The sequence below is a fragment of the Mobula hypostoma genome, chromosome 7 (assembly GCF_963921235.1).
Source record: "Mobula hypostoma chromosome 7, sMobHyp1.1, whole genome shotgun sequence".
Classification (NCBI taxonomy): Eukaryota; Metazoa; Chordata; class Chondrichthyes; order Myliobatiformes; family Myliobatidae; genus Mobula; species Mobula hypostoma.
In genome coordinates this window covers 16,677,952-16,699,281 of record NC_086103.1, presented here as the reverse complement: position 1 = coordinate 16,699,281, position 21,330 = coordinate 16,677,952, and the positions used below count along the sequence as shown (strand labels likewise).

Below are 21,330 nucleotides of genomic sequence, written 5' to 3'. Positions count from 1 at the left end.
TTCATCTGCCTTCTCCTTGTCACCCGTTAATATTTCTCCAGCCTCATTTTCTAGTGGTCCTATATCCACTCTCATCTCTCTTTTCTTTCTTACATACTTGAAAAAGCTTTTACGATCTACCTTGATATTATTTGCTAGCTTGCTTTCATGTTTCATCTTTTCCCTCCTAATGATTCTTTTAGTTGCTCTCTGTAGGTTTTTAAAATCCTCTTAAATCCTCTGTTTTCCTACTAATTTTTGCTTTATTGTATGCCCTCATTTTGTTTTTACACTAGCTTTGACTTTTCTTGTCAGGCACAGTTGTACCATTTTGCCATTTAATTATTTCTTCATTTTTTGGATTACATCTATCCTGCACCTTCCTCATTTTTCCCCAGAAACTCATACCATTGCTGCTCTGCTGTCATCCCTACCAGTATCTCCTTCCAATTTACTTTGGCCAACTTCTCTCTCATACCACTTTAATTTCCTTTACTCCGTTGAAATACTGCCACGTTAGACTTTACTTTCTCTGTATCAAATTTCAAATTGACCTCAATCTTATTGTGATTACTGCCTCCTAGGGGTTCTTTTACCTTAAACTTCCCAATCACCTCTGGTTCATTACATCACCCAATCCAGTACAGCTGATTCCCTAGTAGGCACAATGACAAGCTGCTCTAAAAAGCCATCTCTTAGGCACTTAACAAATTCACTCTCTTCAGATCCATTACCAACCATTTCTCCCCCCAATCAACCTGCATGTTAAAATCTCCCATGACTATCATAACATTGTCCTTTTGACACGCCTTTTCTATTTCCCGTTGAAATCTGTGGTCCATCTCTCACCTTCTGTTGAGAGGCTTGTATATAACTGCCATCAAGAATCTTTTACCCTCGCAGTTTCTTAACTAAATCCACAAGGCTTCAACATCTTCCAATCCTTGTCACATCTTTCTACCAATCGGATTTTACCAGTAGAGCCACACCAGCCCCTCTGCCTCCCTTTCTAACCCTCCGATACAATGTGTAACCTTGGACATTCAGCTCCCAACTACAACCATTTTTAAGCCACGACTCTGATGGTCAACACAGCATACCTGACAATCTGTAACAGTGTAACAAGATCATCCACCTTATTTCTCATACTCCATGCATTGAGATATAACACTGAGTACTATATTTGCTACCCCTTTTGATTGTGCATCCCTAACGCATTGATACTCACCCTGCTGGCTGCAATTCTGTCCTAGCACCTGTCTGCTCTTCCTGACAGTCTGACTGCACACTATCTTTGCTTTTATTCGATCTGTCCTATCCTGAGTCCCTTCACTCCGGTTCCTACCTCCCTGCCAAATTAGTTTAACCCCTCACTTTCGTACAGGTCTTACCTCCCCCAGAAAAGAACCCAATGATCCAAGGACCCATCTCAGGTCTGTTCACATACAACATTAATTGGAGACGGAGACGCAAAATCATGTGAACAAATATGCCTGCCATCAGTAGGTACAATCATACAGTCATAAAACTTTAAGGAAACTGAAGGGAATATAAAGTTTGCTCAGAATTGCTTTCAGATTGCTATATAAATGAATTGAAGTTTTGACATATGCAAAAAGCCCAAGTACCTGAGTTCTTCCAAACAGCAGGAGAGTTTCAGTTCAGCTTCAGCTTTGGCTTTCTCTAGTTTCTGTTTGTCTTGCTCAGTCACAGCTCTGGGTCAAGTTAAAACAGCACTGATTTAAACCAAGTCATTTACCACACACAGGCAGCACATACTGTGCTGGTTTCACTCAGCATCACAGACAATTTCACACCTTTTAAAGTTTGTGGAAACTCTGCAGTAAGCACAAAATAACTTGCATTTAGAGGGTACCCTTTGATTTATTTGAAAGGATTACTGTTGTCATATTCACAACTATGATTTTTACAGTGTGAAGTTTACTGTTAGTGTGACAACATTACACTGAGATATGTATTGTAAATATTGTTGGCAAGCTGGGAATTACAGTTTAGCTCCTGACACTTTCACTTACTGGCTGCCCCTCACTCACAAGCAGCCACTCCTCTGGGGTAATAACAGAGATATCAACAGCTCTCAGCCCTTTCCACCGACAGTATTACAAACCGTCCACTCCTCTGGGGTACTAAAACACACACCTAAAGGTCTGACCATTTCGCCAAGGGGGAAAAACCACCCTCTGCCAGCAGAGGGGGAATTTTGTGTACGTGTTGCCCTGGATTTCTTGCATCTGCAGAATCTCATTTGTTTATGATTTTCTCCCCCATCCACCTGTCCCAATTGAAACTCGAACAGCCTACAGAGCAACCCAGCAGCTTTCTGTTTGCCCCCCACAGAGCGAGCAAGAAGCCAGCAAATGTTTTGCAGTCATGTTAGAGAACAGGTCTGTACACATACGATCATTGTCAGTATCATTAACAGAGCCTCATCATTAGAGAAAGAATGTGGAAGCTTTAGAGAGGCTGCAGAGGAGATTTGTCAGGATGCTGCCTAGATTAGAGAGCATGTTTTATGAAGACAAGTTGAGCAAGCTAGGGCTTTTCTCTTTGGAGTGAAAGAGGATGAGGTGGTGACTTGGAGGTGTACAAGATGATAAGAAACATGCGTAGATCAAGTGGACAGCCAGAAACTTTTTCCCAGGGCAGATGTGGCCAATACCAGGGGCCATAATTTTAAAGTGCTGGGAGGAGAGCATGTGGGGGGGGGGGGGGGAGAGAAGGTGGTACAGGTAGTTTTTTTTTTAAATATACAGTGTGTTGGATGTGTGGAACACACTGCTCTTTGGAGGTAATAATAGGCTGGCAATAGAGGTATATTGGAAGTTCTTAACGAGGCAAATAGATTATAGAAAAATGGAAGGCAAACCGGGAGAGAAGGGTTAGATTGGTCTTGGAGTAGGTTAAAGGGTCAGCACAACATCGTGGACTGAACGGATTGTACTGTTCTGTGGTTAGTCAATTTCACAACAACATCCATCGATTGGTACATACAGTTTCGCCTGAAGATCTGCGATATCTTCCACTGTTTGTTCCAGAAGCTTCTGTACTGCCAGGTGATCTCTCTCAGTCTGCTGCTGTTTGATTGTTAAGGTCTGAAAGTCAAGTTATTTATTTATAACACACAGGTATGCAAGGACTCCCCACTTGAACAAAGGCGTTTCTGATCAAGCAATCAGCCTACTGCAGAATACTCAACTGCTAGCAGAGATTACTTGGTCAGTAAATTGAATGGTTAAACATTCCTTGGAATTGGATTAGTTCGTTTAATTCTTAGATTAAACATTTTAATTTTTTTTTTATTAAACAGTTTAACAATTGTAATGCCCTGGTTAAGATTTTTGCTCCTAATGTTGTAGGGAAATTCATTTAGTAGCTTTCTGTAGAAGCAGTGTGTCCTGCTGATAGCACGTTTGGGTTTCAGGTAAAGATAAGGGGCTGTGATGTTCAGCTTCGGTTGGTAGAATCTCAGATGGTAACGAGAGGGTGTACAGGAGTGAGATATGCCAGCTAGTGGAATGGTGTTGAAGCAACAACTTGGCACTCAACGTCAGTAAGACGAAAGAGCTGATTGTGGACTTCAGTAAGACAAAGGAACACACACCAATCCTCAGAGGGATCAGAAGTGGAGAGAGTAGGCAGTTTCAAGTTCCTGGGTGTCAAGATCTCTGAGGACCTAACTTGGTCCCCAACATATCGATGTAGACATAGAGAAGGCAAGACAGCGACTATACTTCATTAGGAGTTTGAATAGATTTGGCATGTCAACAAATACACTCAAAAACTTTTATAGATGTACCGTGGAGAGCATTCTGACAGGCTACATCACTGTCTGGTATGGAAGAGCTACTGCACAGGACTGAAAGAAGCTGCAGAGGGTTGTAAATTTAGTCAGCTCCATCTTGGGTACTAGTCTACAAAGTACTCAAGATATCTTCAAGGAGCAATGTCTCAGAAAGGCATTATCCATTATCAAGGATGTCCAGCACCCAAGGCATGCCCTTTTCTCACTGTTACCATCAGGTAGAAGGCACACACTCAGTGATTCAGGAACAGCTTCTTCCCCTCTGCCATCTGATTCCTAAATGGACATTGAACCCGTGAACACAACCTCACTTCTTCAATATAGAATTATTTGTTTTTGCACAATTTTGATCTATTCAATAATGCATATACTGTAAATTGATTTATTATTTTATTTTTTTTTCCCCTCTTCTTCAATATTATGTATTGTATTGAACAACTGCTGTCAAGTTAACAAGTTCCATGACACATGCCGGTGACAATAAACCTGGTTCTAATGTTGTGTCAGCCAGTCAGGATGGTGGAATTGGGAGAAGGCTCCAGAGAAAGCTGGATGGAGAGAGATTTGTGGCAGACACTGGTGGGGTTGGAGGACTTTTTGACAGGAGTTGCAGAGAGGACAGGAGGGAGGATGGATAAGGATGCCATGAGGAGGTGCGTCCCCATTGCACAAGATGCTTTGTGCAGATGAATGGCTCCAAGGAGGAAGGGCCAATACTCCAGATATCGCCTGTTGTTTGAGAAGGATTTTGAGCAACGTTCGGGATGTGTTGTGGGCTTTCATGCAGACCATGAATTCAGCGTACGAGTTAAAGACAACCCCAGTATGAACTCCAATTTTATGTGCACATTTGAAATGGGCCCTTTTATTGTTTTCCTTTTCTTTTTCTACTAACTGTTCAATAAAGCTGAAATTTGTAAATATACTTTCTTTATAATTTGATATTTCATGCAGACCCAGCAATTGTGTATGGGCAGTATTTACACAGCATTAGCTCAAATTGAGATTTCTTTAATGACAATGTTCCTGTTTGGCAGAACCCCAAATCAAATACATAGTTTGTTTATAAAAGGTGGATGGGGCTTACACAATGACAAGGGAAGTCAAAGCTAATGTAAAAGCATAAGAGGGCATACTACAAAGCAAATTGCAAATGTCACTCCATTCTTTAAAGAAAGGAGGGAGACAGCAGGAAGTAGATTATAGACCAGCTAGTCTGACCTCAGTGTTGGGAAGGTGTTGGAGTCTATTGTTAAGGATGAGGTTATGGAATACTTGGTGACATAGGACAAGATAGGACAAAATCAGCATGGTTTCTTGAAGGGAAAGTCTTGCCTGACAAAACTGTTGGAATTCTTTGAGGAGATTACAAATAGGACAGATAAAGGTGATGCAGTGGATGTTGTACATTTGGACTTTCAGAAGGTCTTTGGCAAGGTGCCACGTAAGACTACTTACCAAGTTAAGAGCCAATGGCACTACAGGAAAGTTACTGGCATGGTTAGAGCATTGTCTGATTGGGAGGAGGTGGTGAGTGGGAATAAAAGGATTCTTGCCAGGTTGGCTGCCAGTGACTAGTGGTGTTCCACAGGGGTGGATGTTGGCACCAATTCTTTTTGTGCTGTATATCAATGATTTAGATGATGGAATAGGTGGCTTTGTTAAGAGGTTTGCAGATGATACGCAGATTGGCGGAGGGGCAGGTAGTGGTGGGAAATAGGTAAGCTGCAGAAAGAAGAACGGGAGAATGGGCAAGAAAGTAGCAAATGAAATACAAAGTTGGAAAATGCATGGTCATGCACTTTGGTAGTAGAAATAAATGTGCAGACTATTTTCTAAGTTGGGTGAAAAATCCAAAAATCTGATATGTAAATGGACTTGGGAGACCTTGTACAGAACAACCTAAAGGTTGACTTGCAGGTAGAGTCGGTGGCGAGGAAGGCAAATGCAAATGTAGCATTTAGTTCAAGAGGTCTAGAATACAAGAGCAGGGAAGTGATGCTGAGGCTTTCTAAGGCACTGGTGAAGCCTCGTCATGAGTATTGCAAACAGTTTTAGACTCCTTATCTAAGAAAAGATGTGCTGGCATTGGAGAGGGTTCAGAGGTTTACAAGGATGATTTCAGGAATGAAAGGGTTACCATATGAGGAACATTTGATGGCTCTGGGCCTGTACTTGCTGGAATTTAGAAGGATTGGGTGGGGTGGGGGAAAGAAGATCTCATTGAAACCTTTCAAATGTTGAAAGGCCTAGACAGGGTAGATGTGGAAAAGATGTTTCCCATGGTGGGGGAGTCTAGGACAAGGGGACACAGCCTCAGGATAGAGGGGTGTCCATTTAAAACAGATGCAGGGAAATTTCTTTCACCAGAGGGCATTGACTTTGTGCAATTTGGTACAGCAGGCAGCTGTGGAGGCCAGGTCGCTGTGCATTTAAGGCAGAAGTTGATAGGTTCTTGATCGGCCACAGCATCGAAGGTTACCGGGAGAAGGCGGCCCAGGAGTGGGGCTGAGCAAGGGATTTAAAAAAAAAGGATGAGGCATGGTCGAATGGCAGAGCAGACTCTATGGACCAAGTGGCCTAACCCTGCTCCTATACCTTATGGTCTACAATTGCTTACTTTTATTTTATATAATCATGTAATAACATAATTAACTGCCTAGTATGCTCCCTAGTAGTGACAGTATATACATGCGATTGTTCAATCTGTCCTCTTGTTATTAATTGGTATGATTCTGGAAGCATCTCTTGGTACTGCATTATGTTTAATGGGGGATATCTCATTGGTCAACTGTTGCAATCTACTGTTTTTTTAAAATACTTTGTATATTAGTTGAATTAATGCAAGACTAAAATTTAGTTTTAATCGCAGTTTCTTTCTGACTTATATAATTTGTGTTTTTAACAATTAGTATCTAGAGCAAACTTGAGTATTTTTCACTGTATTTGGCAGTTCATCTCCACCTACTGGCAGAAGGCTGTATAGCAGTTACATAATGGTTTATCACTCCTTTTCATTTTTAATTGGCTAAATCAGTGGTCCCCAACCACCGGGCCATGAGGAAACTATATGAAACGATGTGAGTCAGCTGCACCTTTCCTCATTCCCTGTCACGCGCTGTTGAACTTGAACACCACCACTCCCCGCCCCCCCGTCGGCCAGTCCGCAAGAATATCGTCAATATTAAACCGGTCCGCAGTGCAAAAAAGTTTGGGGACCCCTGAGCTAAATATTCACACATTTTCATAGAACATAGAAGGTTGTCTCCTCTTGACAGCTCATGGAGTAAGACGTTTTTGTCGTTGCTCCATCTTTCACAACTTACTTTCCACTGCTAGATTCATTTCAAGTTTGATTATTTTTGCTGAAGGATTAACGATTTAATTACAATGGCTGATATTCGATCTGGAACCGAATTAAGAAGTGGCAAAATTCTTCCCGAAGTTCAACAAACAAAGAAATCAGAGGAAGTTTCTACTTCAGAAAGAATGTTCTCTTTAATAGAAGCTATTAATGCGAAGATCTGTACAGTGGATACCAAAATCGATAAATTGACAAACACTAATGAAATGCTTGACAAAACCATTCTTGCTGTTCAGGAATCTTTGAAGAATCTGGAAGATCGATATCTGACACTTAAGCAGAGCACTCATAGAATTGAAAGTTAATGAATCAAACTATTAAAGAGCAGGATTTGAAGATGCCTTTTACGGAAAAGAAAATTAAGAGACTATTTCGAAGTTATCAAGAATTAAGAAGAAAACGATTGATCTGGAAGCAGAAGTCACAGGATGAATTTATGCATACTGGGTTTGCCTGAAAATACGGAAACCGGTGAGCCATTAAAGTTTTTTTCAAAGATGTTATATTCACTCTTTAGTGACATTCACAAAGCTTGTCCGATATTGGATAGAGCCCACCGAATTCGACGTCCTAAGCCTTCAGCCGAAATGAAATCACGCCCTGTAATTCTGTGTTTGCATTATTTTACAACCAAAGAAGCTATTCTTTGGGATGCAAGAAAAAGGAAACTAATTTATAATGAAGTTAAGATTCATATAGTTGAAGATTTTACTCCAGAGATTTATGCTGAAAGAATTAAATATTGGGAAGTTATGGCTGAACTTTAAGATTAACTGTTGCCCTTCTCTGCATTATTCAGCTCGTCTGATGATTACTCCACCCAATGCTCGTCTAAAAGGGATTGACTCTTCAGAAGTCGGTTGGAAATTTATAAAGGAGTTTAAGTCCATTTTGTAAGCAATTTGAAAAGTTCATCCTTAGCTGGGAGTTGTTTGTAACGGCTTCGATGAAAGTCTGCTCCACGTTGTATGAGTGCCCAGACACGGACTTGGTTGACTCACTTAGATCTGCTGTTGTTTAACAGTTAATATAGCTTTGGATTTAATATATATAGATTTACTTATTTTTTTCTTCGATTTGAGTTCATCTTTAGTTGGGAGTTGTTTGTTATGATTTCGATGACAGTCCGCTCCATGTTTTATGAGCGCTTAGACATGGTTTTGGTTGACTTACTTAGATCTCTTGTTGTTTGCTTTAATAGTTAATGTAGTTTTGAATTTAACATATATATTTACTTTTTTTTCTTCGATTTGTAAGTCTTTAATATTAGTTGGCTGAATTTATCTCTTTTTTTGCGTATTGTTGCGTATTTTAAATGGATTTAAGATGGCCGTCATTAATTCAGTCTTAACTATTGTTAGACATAATATGAAAATATTTGGAATCTGTTTACTTCTTTATGTATTCTGTTATTCTTTTTGGTGGTGGCAACATATTACTTTGCAAGCAGGGGCTGCTATCTGGAGACAAGGGTAGCATGCCGTTCGCCTATTGGACGGTTTCTGGGTTTCCGGGAGAGAGAGGTGGGTCTATTAGATTAGTTTTTTTTCGACTGGACAATCATGAGGGGTTTATTTTGTCAATCTTCTTGCTTTTCTTTCTGATTGAGTCATGCTTCGCCCTTTCTTCGGATTTAGTTTGCACCTGCGCATTAGGCTTCATAACAATTTTAAATTAAACTTTAAATATGGATCTTAATAAAATTAATATATCATGGAATTTAAATGCTATGAACCAACCTATTAAGCGCAGAAAGATTTTTAAGAAATTAAAAACACTTCATGCAGATATTATTTTTGCGCAGGAGAATCATGTCCACAGGCAGGATGAAAATCGCTTTTTTTTTAAATTTTGGAAGGGACCCTTATTTCATTCTTTATCAGTAAATAAAATAAGAGAGGTATCTATTTTTATTAATTCTAAACTCCCTTTTGTTCATTTTAATACTGTTACTGAATTAATTGGAAGATATTTAATTGTCACTGGTCTGTTATGTGGTCAAAAGGTGGCTTTGGTGTGTGTATATGCACCTAATATAAATGGCCCTGAATTTTTTAAGACGCTATTTTCTGTATTGCTGAATTTAAATGAATATAAGTTGATTATGGGCGGTGACTTTAACTGCTGTCTCAATCCATCGATTGACAGATCGTCCACCAATCCGTTGCTTCCTAATAAAGCTGAGACTTGTATTAATTATTTTTTTATTAGAATACGGTTTGGTGGATATTTGGAGATTTAAACATCCTAAAGAAAAAGATTTTTCTTTATTTTCCTACATGTATACCATAAATATTCAAGAACTGATTATTTTTTGCTGGACACGCAATTGGTGCCCTCTGTTATTGTTTGTGCGTATGATGTGATTGCATTGTCGGATCATGCATCTATGAAACTAACTTTGAAGTTTTCTGGTAATATTCAGATACCTCAGTGGAGATTTAATGTTTCATTGTTACAAGATTCAACCTTTGTAAATTTTATTGAAGAGCAAATTTCTCTATTTTTTTGAATTAAATACAACTGAGGGAATATCAAATTTAGTTATTTGGGATTTGATGAAATCTCTTCTTAGGGGACAGATAATTTCATACTCAGTAGGTTTAAGGAGGAAAACGAAGACGGGACTTTTAGTGATTACTAATAAGATTAAAGAAATAGATAAAGTTTATTCAGTAATGCCTGGTGAAGATCTCTTTAAGGAAAGGGTGGAACTCCAAACATAGTACAATTTGCTTTTGACTTTTCCCATTGAGCAGCAACTTCTTAAATCTAAAAGTTAATTTTATATGCATGGAGACAGGTCAGGCAAATTATTGGCTGGTCAATTAAAAGCAAATATGGCTAGAAGACAGATCCTGAAAATATGAAGACCTGATAGAACCAAAATGGTAGATCCTTATGAAATTAATAAGGTATTTATGGATTTCTACTCTAACCTTTATAAATCTGAATGTTCAGACAGTATTACTTTTATGAATAGATTTTTGCAAAAATTGAATATACCTAAAATTTCTATTCAAGATATGAGTACATTAGATGCACCTATTAAACAAGAGGAAACAGCAAGGGCTATATCCTCTCTTCAATCAGCTAAGGCTCCAGGACCAGATGGATATACAGTGGAATTTTATAAGACTTTCACTGAAATACTAACACCTCATTTATGTCAAATTTTCACTGATTCTATATCCTCTGGGACTCTCCTGAAAATTCTTTTATGAAGTTTCATTCCCTTTAATTCCTAAAAAAGATAAAGATTTATCTGAATGCGCTTCCTATAGACCAATCTCTCTATTGAATGTAGATTTTAAAATTCTTTCCAAGATCTTAGCTAATAGACTTGAGAGTATTTTACCTTCTGTTATTTCCAATGACCAAACTGGATTAAAAATAGATGTTCACATTTTAACATTTGAAGATCATTAAACACTATTCACTCTTCTCCATCTAAAGAATCTGAATGTGCTGTTTCTCTTGATGCAGAGAAAGCCTTTGATAGGATGGAGTGGTCTTATATATTTGAAGTTTTGGAAAGATTTAATTTTGGCCGGGGATTTATTTCCTGGATCAAATTGATCTATCATGCCCCAATGGCCACGGTTATAACTGATAATCAAAAATCTCCCTATTTTAGATTATACAGAGGTACTTCGGCAGGGATGTCCTCCTCGTCCTTCATTATTTAACTTGGCCTTAGAACCCCTTGCTATTGTTCTTAGAGATTCCAATACTGTTCAGGGTATTAAGAGAGGGGATAAAATACACAAGGTTTCATTATATGCAGTTGACCTGTTAGTTTATATTTCAGATCCTAGGAAATCTATTCCTTCTGTTATCTATATTTTCTGAATTCAGTAGTTTTTCTGGGTATAAATTAAATTTACATAAAAGTGAGTTATTTCCTATTCATAATTACTCAGATCCAAATCATCAAGTACCTTTTAGTATTGCTAAAAATTACTTTACCTATCTTGGTATTAAAATTACTAAACATTTTAAGGGCCTCTATAAATATAATTTTTTTCCATTAATTGAATACACCAAACAAACGCTTTCTAAATGGTTGCCCATGACATTATCATTAATAGGTCGAATTAATGCTATCAAAATGATAGTTTTACCAAAATTCTTATATATATTTCAGGTAGTTCCTTCTTTTGTTTCCAAAACGTTCTTTGACAGAATAGATTCTATAATTTTATCTTATATTGGAACAATAAAAAATCCTAGATTGAGTAAATCCTTATTGCAGAAATTAAAAAAGGATGGTGGTATGGCTTTGCCAAATTTTAGAATGAGTTACTGGGCAATTAATATTCGATATATTACTTTTTGGATTCACTATTCAGATATATATGAACGTCCTTCATGGTTGGATTTGGAGGAAAACTCGGTGAAGGGGTTCTCTTTGGCCTCTTTACTGGGAGCTCCTCTTCCCTTTTTGTGTTCTAAGATTAGTAGACAAGATTTTAATCCCATTATTAAACATACATTAAGAACTTGGTTTCAGTTTTGTAGATTTTTTGAGTTAAGTAATTTTATTTTTTCTAATAATATCCATCTCAATTTTTTTTTGAAGCATCAATTTTGGATAAGGCCTTTTTAATTTGGAAAACCAGGGAATAATAACTTTTTCAGATTTGTTTTTAGGGGATTGTTTAATGTCTTTTTCTCAGTTAGTGAATAAATGATTTATCTAATGTACACTTTTTTAGATATTTACAACGTAGGAATTTTTTACGTGGCTTGTTGCCAAGTTACCCTTCTGCTTATCCACCTAATATGACAGATGCTCTCTTTCAGTTTAAACCATTTCAAAAAGGGTTGATAGCTATAATCTATAAACGATTACTGAATTCACAAATCATATCTAATGATAAAATTAAATGTGCTTGGGAATCAGAATTTCAAGAGTCATTTTCAGGTACTCAATGGAGTAAAATTTGTCATTTGGTTAATAACTTATCTATTTGTGCTCGTTATTCCTTGATACAGTTCAAGGTAGTGCATCGGGCCCATATGTCAAAGGATAAACTAGCGCGTATTTTTTCCAATATTAATCCAATTTGTGACAGATGTAATATTGAACTGGCCACTTTAACTCATATGTATTGGTCTTGTATAAAGCTAGATAACTTTTGGAGAGATGCTATCAAAAGTCTTGGATCTGGATTCACAATCTAATTTACTTAAGGCAATATTTGGGATTATCCCATCGGAAGCAGGAAATATTCCTGTTTCCGCTCAACGTATGATAGCCTTTTCGACTTTATTGGCTAGGAGAGCCATTTTATTGAAGTGAAAGGATTCTAATCCACCTACTGTCTTTCTTTGGCTTTCCTCCATTATGTCCTGTTTAAGTTTAGAGAAAATAAGAAGTCAGACATTTGATACATCCTTAAAATTTGAGCAAATATGGCGACTTTTTATTCTATATCTTCATTTGATTTATTCATTACTCCTCCAATTTTTTTTTTGAAGTTTTAGATTTGATCAGAAAGTCTTTCCTTTTTTTCTTGGTTGTATCCTCCGAATGGACTGCCCAGTCCCCCCCTTTTTTTTCAGTGCAGTGGGTTTTCCCCCCTTTCATTTTAAATTTAAAGTTTTTTTCCTCTTTATGAATTGATAAGAGGAGAATTAGTTGTCCTTTTTTATTATATATTGCATATTTGCTTATTACTATGTATGATTATGATAATATCTATTTCATCTTTTGTTTATATTGTTGCTGATATCCATATTTGAGATAATTCTCCCCTTGTCTGTATATCTGTTTTCTCTAAATCAATAAAAAGATTAATAAAGAAAGAAAAAGTTCTGAGATGCAACGGGACTTGGGAGTCCTCATGCAGGATACCCTTAAGGTTAACCTCCAGGTTGAGTCGGTGGTGAAGAAGGCGAATGCAATGCTGGCATTCATTTCTAGAGGAATAGAGTATAGGAGCAGGGATGTGACGTTGAGGCTCTACAAGGCACTGGTAAGGCCTCACTTGGAGTACTGTGTGCAGTTTTGGGCTCCTTATTTAAGAAAGGATGTGCTGACTTTGGAGAGGGTTCAGAGAAGATTCACTGGAATGATTCCGGTAATGAGAAGGTTAACATATGAGGAACGTTTGTCTGCTCTTGGACTGTATTCCTTGGAGTTTAGAAGAACGAGGGGGGACCTCATACAGACATTTCGAATGTTGAAAGGCATGGACAGAGTGGATATCACAAAATTGTTTCCCATGGTGGGGGAGTCTAGTACGAGAGGGCATGACTTAAGGGTTGAAGGACGCCCATTCAGAACAGAGATGCAAAGAAATTTTTTTCAGCCAGAGGGTGGTGAATCTGTGGAATTTGTTGCCACGGGCAGCAGTGGAGGTCAAGTCATTGGGTGTATTTAAGGCAGAGATTGATGGGTATCTGAGTAGCCAGGGCATCAAAGGTTATGGTGAGAAGGCGGGGGAGTGGGACTAAATGGGAGAATGAATCAGCTCATGATAAAATGGCGGAGCAGACTCAATGGGCCGAATGGCCGACTTCTGCTCCTTTGTCTTATGGTCTAAAAACTTACCCCTTGGTACACATTTCCAAGCACCTTAAAACTCTGTCCCTTTGTGTTAGCCATTTCAGCCCTGGGGAAAAAAAAACCCTGGCTATCTGCACTATCATCTTAAATGCCTCTATCAGGTCACCTCTCATCCTCTGTCGCTCCAAGGAGAAAAGGCCGAGTTCACTCAACCTGCTTTCATAAGGTAAACCCTCCAATCCAGGAAACATCTTTGTGTAATTATCCATGCGTTATAATTGTGTAGCCGTTGACTGGATTTTCTTATCTATGAAATTTCTGTTATCTGAATTATAAAGGTGATAGAGTTTTCAAAAGCACCAGATTCAATCTATTGAATCTCTGTTTTGCTTCACAGCTCCTCACATATTTTTGAATGCTCTCTATCTTTGTTTAAACTTTAAAATAAACAATCACAAAGAATCAAAGTTTCTTGCTTATTCCTGAACTCCTAAAAGAACCCAGGAATCAAAAACAACAGAGATCTGACAATCCTATCTATGAATCTGAATGGAATTTTCCCTTATCTACGGGCATGAAAATAGCTGATCATAAGCCAGTGCTATCTTGGCTTTTTGTTTTTCCCTTCTCTAAGTAGCCCTCTATCACTGCCTGTTTCAATTTCTCTTTGTTTTACTAAATCTTAATGAAATGACTGTGAGGCAACAGCTTTTCCTCACTTCTAAAATAACTTTGAATTAAAAACATCAGAATCCTACACAGGTCAAGAACTGTCAACAGAGGCAGTGTCCTGCTTTTCAACATACCAAGGGCCTTTGGAGTTCATAACAAAAACTGATGTGAACAGTAAATTCAGCCATTGAACCTGGATACCAGGTAGACACGATGATAAAGAATTTTAACAACTCCAGTTAGTTGCCTGGAATTTTCCCCAAGTTGCATAAAGCCTGTGTGCTCTGTGGCAACATGGTTACAGAATGACTAGAGCGACAATCTACTTGGTCATTTTTACAAACAACCTTCTGGTTTATTAATCACTGGGCACCATGCTAGAGTAGTGATTAGCGCAATGCCGTTACAGCTTTCCGGAGTATTGAGTTCAATCCCCGGTAAAGAGTTTGTACATCCTCTCCATGACCATGTGGATTTCCTCCCACAGTCCAGAGACGTACTAGTTAGATGGTTAATTGGTTATTGTAAATTGCCCTGCAATTAGGCCAGGGTTAAATAGGTGGGTTGCTGGGCAGCGCAACTCATTGGGCGATTCACTGTGCTGCACTACATCTCTAAATAACTAAATAGGAGCAGCACACCCCACAGGTCTCAGCTACAGTACCCTCAAGTTACAGACTGTAAGAGTGTTAACAGGATAACCTTACCGAGCACTTTTCTTCCATGTCAGTGGACACCAGTTGTAATTTACTCTCATAGTCACTCACTTTGGAACTCAATTCTATTTGAAGATCCTGTAGGATTAAGCAAAGAATCACAACATAGCTGCCTTCAGGTACATTGACAAGTTCTGACTTTAATCAATAATCGCATCTCCTGACCTCTCCTCAACCTTGGAAATGTTTTCCTTTCCTGCACTCATCCATTTCCCTTGTGAATGTATATAACCATGAGCTAGCTGAAGGGCTTTCATGTCATTTTGGACCTTTTTCTGTTTGCCTTCATTGGACATCAGTGATACTCTTCCTCAAATGGGAACAACCTCCATCTGCACGACTTTAAATACACTGTCTCGCTCCTCTATTCCATGAACAATCCAACACCGTCAATCCATCCATGTGATAAAATCCTTACTCACAGGTACATGTTCTGGACCCTCTGCATTATTTAGACTTTCATTCCTGTCCCTTTCAGTAGTTCCTCAGTTATCCTCAGGTAATATTCTGGGTGCACTTGTTGTTTCAATAAGTGCATGACAGAGGGTAAATCCCAATTTAGTCCTAATAAATTATGCCTCAAGCAAAGAAATCAATAGGCTATCTGAAATAGACACACACCGAGGCCCCCATTGGTCAGGGTTGACTGTGGATGTTGTGTCCCAGCTATCTACCTAATACATAGGGCAGTATAATACTGAGAGATCCAGAGAGAGTTCCGTTGCTAAACCAGGTCCCTTCCTGAGGTAGTCTCACTTTCTTACATTGGGACAACTCTCTCCAAACCCTTCCTATCCATGAACTGTCCAAATGTTTTAAATAAGAACATAAGAACATAAGAAATAGGAGCAGGAGTCGGCCATCTGGCCTGTCAAGCCCGCTTCCCCATTCAATAAAGATCATGGCTGATCTGACCATCGACTCACCTCCACCTACCTGCCTTTGCCCCATAACCCTTAATTCCTCTACTATGCAAAAAATCTATCCAACCTTGTCTTAAGTATATTTACTGAGGTAGCCTCCACTACTTCATCGGGCAGAGAATTCCACGGATTCACCACTCTCCGGGGAAAACAGTTCCTCCTCATCTCCATCCTAAATCTACTCCCTCAAATCTTGAGGCTATGTTCCCAAGTTCTAGTCTCACCTGGCAGTGGAAACAACTTTCCTGCCTGTATCTTATCTATGCCTTACATGATTTTATATGTTTCCAGAAGATCTCCTCTCATTTTTCTGAATTCCAGCGAGTACAGTCCCAGGCGACTCAATCTCTCCTCATAGTCTGAACCCCTCATCCCTGGAATCAACTTGGTGAACCTCCTCTGCACCACCTCCAAAGCCAGTATATCCTTCCTTCAAGTAAGGAGATCAGAACTGCACACAGTACTCCAGGTGCAGCCTCACCAGTACCCTGTACAGTTGCAGCATAACCTCCCTGCTCTTAAATTCAATCCCTCTAGCAATGAATGCCAACATTCCATTTGCCTTCTTGATAGCCTGGTGCACCTGCAAACCGACCCTTTGTGATTCATACACAAGCACTCCCAAATCCCTCTGCACAGCAGCGTGCTGCAATTTTTTACTATTTAAATAATAATCTGCTTCAAGTACCTGAATTTTTTCATTGGCTTTCTCCAAATATTCTTGAAGGACTTTATTCTCTTCACGTAATTCTTCAGTTAGAGCTGTACAAAAAGAAAACACTGTCGTGTTCACCATCATGCCAATCTAACAACCCCATCGGTGTATTATCTACATCCTTTCTCTTCACGTCTAACCACCTCAAACACTGCTACCACATGTGCTTCCCCACTTACCCCAGCACCGTGCTCCAGGCACATAACACACCAATTTAAAAAAAAACTTCCTCTCAGCTTAACCTGTGCCCTGTGGCATTTGACACTTGTATCCCATGAAATGGCATTACTATCAACCGATCAATGTATTATCAAAATACATACATGTCACCATATACAAACTTGAGATTCATTTTCTTATGAACATTCACAGTAAATGCAAGAAACTCAATCAATGAAATACTGCACATAGGAAAACAGAGAAACAACCAATGTGCATTAGACAAACTGTGCAAATACAAAACAATATAAGTAAACAATAAATATTGATAACAAGAGATAAAGACTTCTTGAAAATGAGTTCATTTATTAGGTTGCTCCTCATCCAAGTTTGTCCAACTTCTCCTTATAGCTCCAGTCCAGCTAGCATCTTGGTGAACCTCTTCTGCACCTTCTCCAAAGCTGCCATATCCTTCCTGTATACATAAAAGTTGCTGGTGAACGCAGGAGGCCAGACTTATTGATCAGACTTCCCGAAGTGAGGGCGTGGAATAGCGCAGTAGGCATTCTTGATGGTGGTGTAGCAATGGTCCAGTGTGTTGTTTCCTCTAGTACTGCAAGTGATCTGTTGATGGTAATTGCTTAGCGATTTTTTCAGACTGGCCTGGTTAAAATCTTCCAAAACGATAGAGAAGGTGTTAGGTGCGCTGTTTCGTGCACACCCATTGCTCAGATCATCTAAAGCCTGATTGACATTAGTCTGAGGTGGAATGGATACTGCTACCAAAATGATCCCGGAAAACTCCCGCGTTCGGTAAAAACTGCTAGATATTGGTCCATGGCATGAAAAAAAGCTCAGGAACCCCTGCTCTAGAAGATCAACATTCTCACCATCATGCATGTCCTTCTCGTTGACAAGGTAATCCAAAGTACTCAGGAAGGACTTCAGCCATTTCCTCTAGCTCCACACACAAATTCCCTTTTGTTTCCAATATAGAAGCAAAATGCCCATCAGTCCTTCTTGATCCTGCTTGCAATTATATTTTATGGTCCCTTTAGCCCTCCTAATTGCTTGCCAAAGTTCTTCAACATAACCACATGTGAAAACAGGAAGAAACTAACAGTTCTGCCTGAATTTGCTGGTCAAAATGCCGTCACTGAATTCCGAGTCAAATGTGGATAACACTAGTTTATTATTTTCACATGTACCAAGGTGAAGGACTTGTCTTACATACCATTCATACAGCCCAACTCATTACAGCAATGCATTGAAGTAGGACCAGCTAAAACAGTGTTACAGTTATCAGAGAAATTGCATGAAAGGCAGACAACAAGTTACAAGGTCAGAAGAGTACACATGAGAGAAACTGCCTCAGGGCTCAAAATAACTTGTCTGAATGCTGGGAAAACATTCCACTCTCACGAGTCACACAGGCAGAGGAAGATGGTACTGTGGCCAGGAACAATCTTCTTCTCTGCCTGATACTCACCAGCCTTCTTCGTGGTACCGTCTGAAGGAGGACAAGTATAGCTGGAATATGGAAAAACCACCTGGCCACTTGGAAGCAGGTCGTTCTTCCTTGTAATGCCACCAGGGCCAAGACTGGAGAAGTATCAACATCAGTGGAGTACCTTTACTCACAAAAGCCACCGTTCCAGTGATCAAAGTCCAGGCTATAGTTGCTCACAAAAAGCACGTGCGAAAACAGACAAGAAACAGGAGTTTGGGTAGATAGGTAAACTTCTCATACATCAATTGGAAAAAATAATGCTGGGAAAAGTGCTTAAGGCAGATGGAATCAGAGCATCTCAAGCATTGAGCTTGTACGAGTACACGGATGGGAGGGCTATGGGCCACACGCAGGGCAATGGGACGATGCAGAATTACAGTTTAACACAGACTCGAAGGGCCAAAAGGCCTGCTACTGTGTTTTCGTGCTCTGTGACTTGACTTACCGTGGAACTTGTCCATTTCCTTTTCTAGGTCATCATTGTGGGATTTTGTTGCCTGGTGCATCTCTTCTATAGGAAGAATGAAGAGTGTACAGTTAATTGACAAAAATACATCGAGTGAGGATACAATGAGGATTTTAATCACAGCCTCTGCTCCCCACCAGAACAAACTACAAACTTAATCACAGCCCCTCTGACCCACTGGAACGGACAAACGAGCATTTTGATCTGAGCGTCACCTACCCACGGGAACAGACCACAAACTAGGATTTAGATCACAGCCTCTCCAACCCACTGGAATAGAAACACAGAAAACCTACAGCACAATACAGGCCCTTTGGCCCACAAAGTTGTGCCGAACATGTCCCTACCTTAGAAATTACTAGGCTTACCTATAGCCCTCTATTTTTCTAAGCTCCATGTACCTATCTAAAAGTCTCTTAAAAGACCCTATCGTATCCGCCTCCACCACCGTTGCCGGCAGCCAATTCCACGCACTCACCAGTCTGAGTAAAAAACTTACCCCTGACATCTCCCCAGCACCTTAAACCTGTGTCCTCTTGTGGCAACCATTTTAGCCCTGGGAAAAAGCCTCTGACTATCCACATGATCAATGCCTCTCATCATTTTATACACCTCCTACCAGGTCACCTCTCATTCTCTGTCGCTCCGAGGAGAAAAGGCTGAGTTCACTCAACCTGTTTTCATCAGGCATGCTCCCCAATCCAGGCAACATCCTTGTAAATCTCCTCTGCACCCTTTCTATGGCTTCCACATCCTTCCTGTAGTGAGGTGACCAGAACTGAGCACAGTACTCCAAGTGGGGTCTGACCAGGGTCCTATTTTGCTGCAACATTACCTCTCAGCTCCTAAATTCAGTTCCACGATTGATTGAGGCCAATACACCTTACGCCTTCTTAACCAGAGTCAACCTGCGCAGCTGCTTTGAGTGTCCTATGGACTCGGACCCCAAGATCCCTCTAATCCTCCACACTGCCAAGAGTCTTATCATTAATACTATATTCGGCCATATTTGACCTACCAAAGTGAACCACTTCACACTTCTGGGTTGAACTCCATCTTCCACTTCTCAGCCCAATTTTGCTTCCTATCAATGTCCTGCTGTAGCCTCTGACAGCCCTCCACACTACCCACAACATTTCCAACCTTTGTGACATCAGCAAACTTACTAACCCATCCCTCCACTTCCTCATCCATAAAAATCACTAAGAGTAAGGGTCCCAGAACAGATCCCTGAGGTACTCCACTGGTGACTGACCTCCATGCAGAATATGACCCATCTACAATCCACCCTTTGCCTTCTGTGGGCAAGCCAGTTCTGGATCCACAAAGCAATCTCCTTCACATACTTCACAAAGCTCTTCACATACTTGTAGAATGCCTTGGGGTTTTCTTTAATCCTGCCTACGAAGGCCTTCTCATGGCCCCTTCTGGCTCTCCTAATCTCTTTCTCAAGCTTCTTCCTGCTAGCCTTATAATCTTCTAGATCTCTAACATTACCTAGCTCTCTGAACCATTTGTAAGCTTTTCTTTTCTTCTTGACTAGATTTATTACAGCCTTTGTACACCATGGTTCCTGTATCCTACCATAACTTCCCTGTCTCATTGGTATGTACCTATGCAGAACTCCACACAAATATCCCCTGAACATTTGCCACATTTCTTCCGTATTTTTCCCTGAGAAAATCTGTTTCCAATTTAAGCTTCCAATTTCCTGCCTGATAGCCTTAAAATTCCCCTTACTCCAATTAAACACTTTTCTAACTTGTCTGTTCCTATCTCTCTCCAATGCTATTGTAAAGGAGATAGAATTATGATCACTATCTCCAAAATGTTCTCCCACTGAGAGATCTGACACCTGACCAGATTCATTTCCCAATACCAAATCAAGTACTATCTCTCTTCTTGTAGGCTTATCTACATATTGTGTCAAGAAACCTTCCTGAACACACCTAACAAACTCCACCCCATCTAAACCCCTTGACGCCAATTGAGATTTGGGAAGTTAAAATCTCCCATCACAACAACTCTGTTATTGTTACACCTTTCCAGGATCTGTTTCCCCACCTGCACCTCAATATCCCTGTTACTATTGGGCGGCCTATGAAAAACAGCCAGTAAAGTTATTGACCCCTTCCTGTTCCTAACCTCCACCCACAGAGACTCCGTAGACAATCCCACCATGGCGTCCACCTTTTCTGCAGCCGGTACACTATCTCTGATCACAGTGCCACACCCCCACCTCTTTTGCCCCCCTCCCTGTCCTTCCTGAAACATCTAAAACCCGGCACTTGAAGTAACCATTCCTGTCCCTGAGCCATTCAAGTCTCTATAATGGCCACCACATCATTGCTCCGAGTACTGATCCATGCTCTAAGCTCATCCACTTTGTTCATAATACTCCTTGCATTAAAATAGACGCATCTCAAACCGTTGGTCTGAGCATGTCCCTTCTCTATCACCTGCCTATCCTCCCTCTCGCACTGTCTACA

The 21,330-nt window shown here is 39.9% G+C and overlaps 1 protein-coding gene across 2 annotated transcripts in view; it reads right to left on the bottom strand.

Moving 5' to 3' along the window:
* Positions 1-21,330, bottom strand: part of hmmr (hyaluronan-mediated motility receptor (RHAMM)) — a 98,774-nt gene that overhangs the window by 48,695 nt on the left and 28,749 nt on the right. For both annotated transcript variants that reach the window (XM_063052630.1, XM_063052631.1), the window contains 5 exons: positions 18,821-18,886; positions 16,680-16,753; positions 15,060-15,146; positions 2,992-3,092; positions 1,608-1,694 (listed from right to left, as the gene is read on the bottom strand). In XM_063052630.1, coding sequence (XP_062908700.1) covers positions 1,608-1,694; positions 2,992-3,092; positions 15,060-15,146; positions 16,680-16,753; positions 18,821-18,886 — 415 coding nt within the window. The remainder of the gene's footprint in view (positions 1-1,607; positions 1,695-2,991; positions 3,093-15,059; positions 15,147-16,679; positions 16,754-18,820; positions 18,887-21,330) is intronic.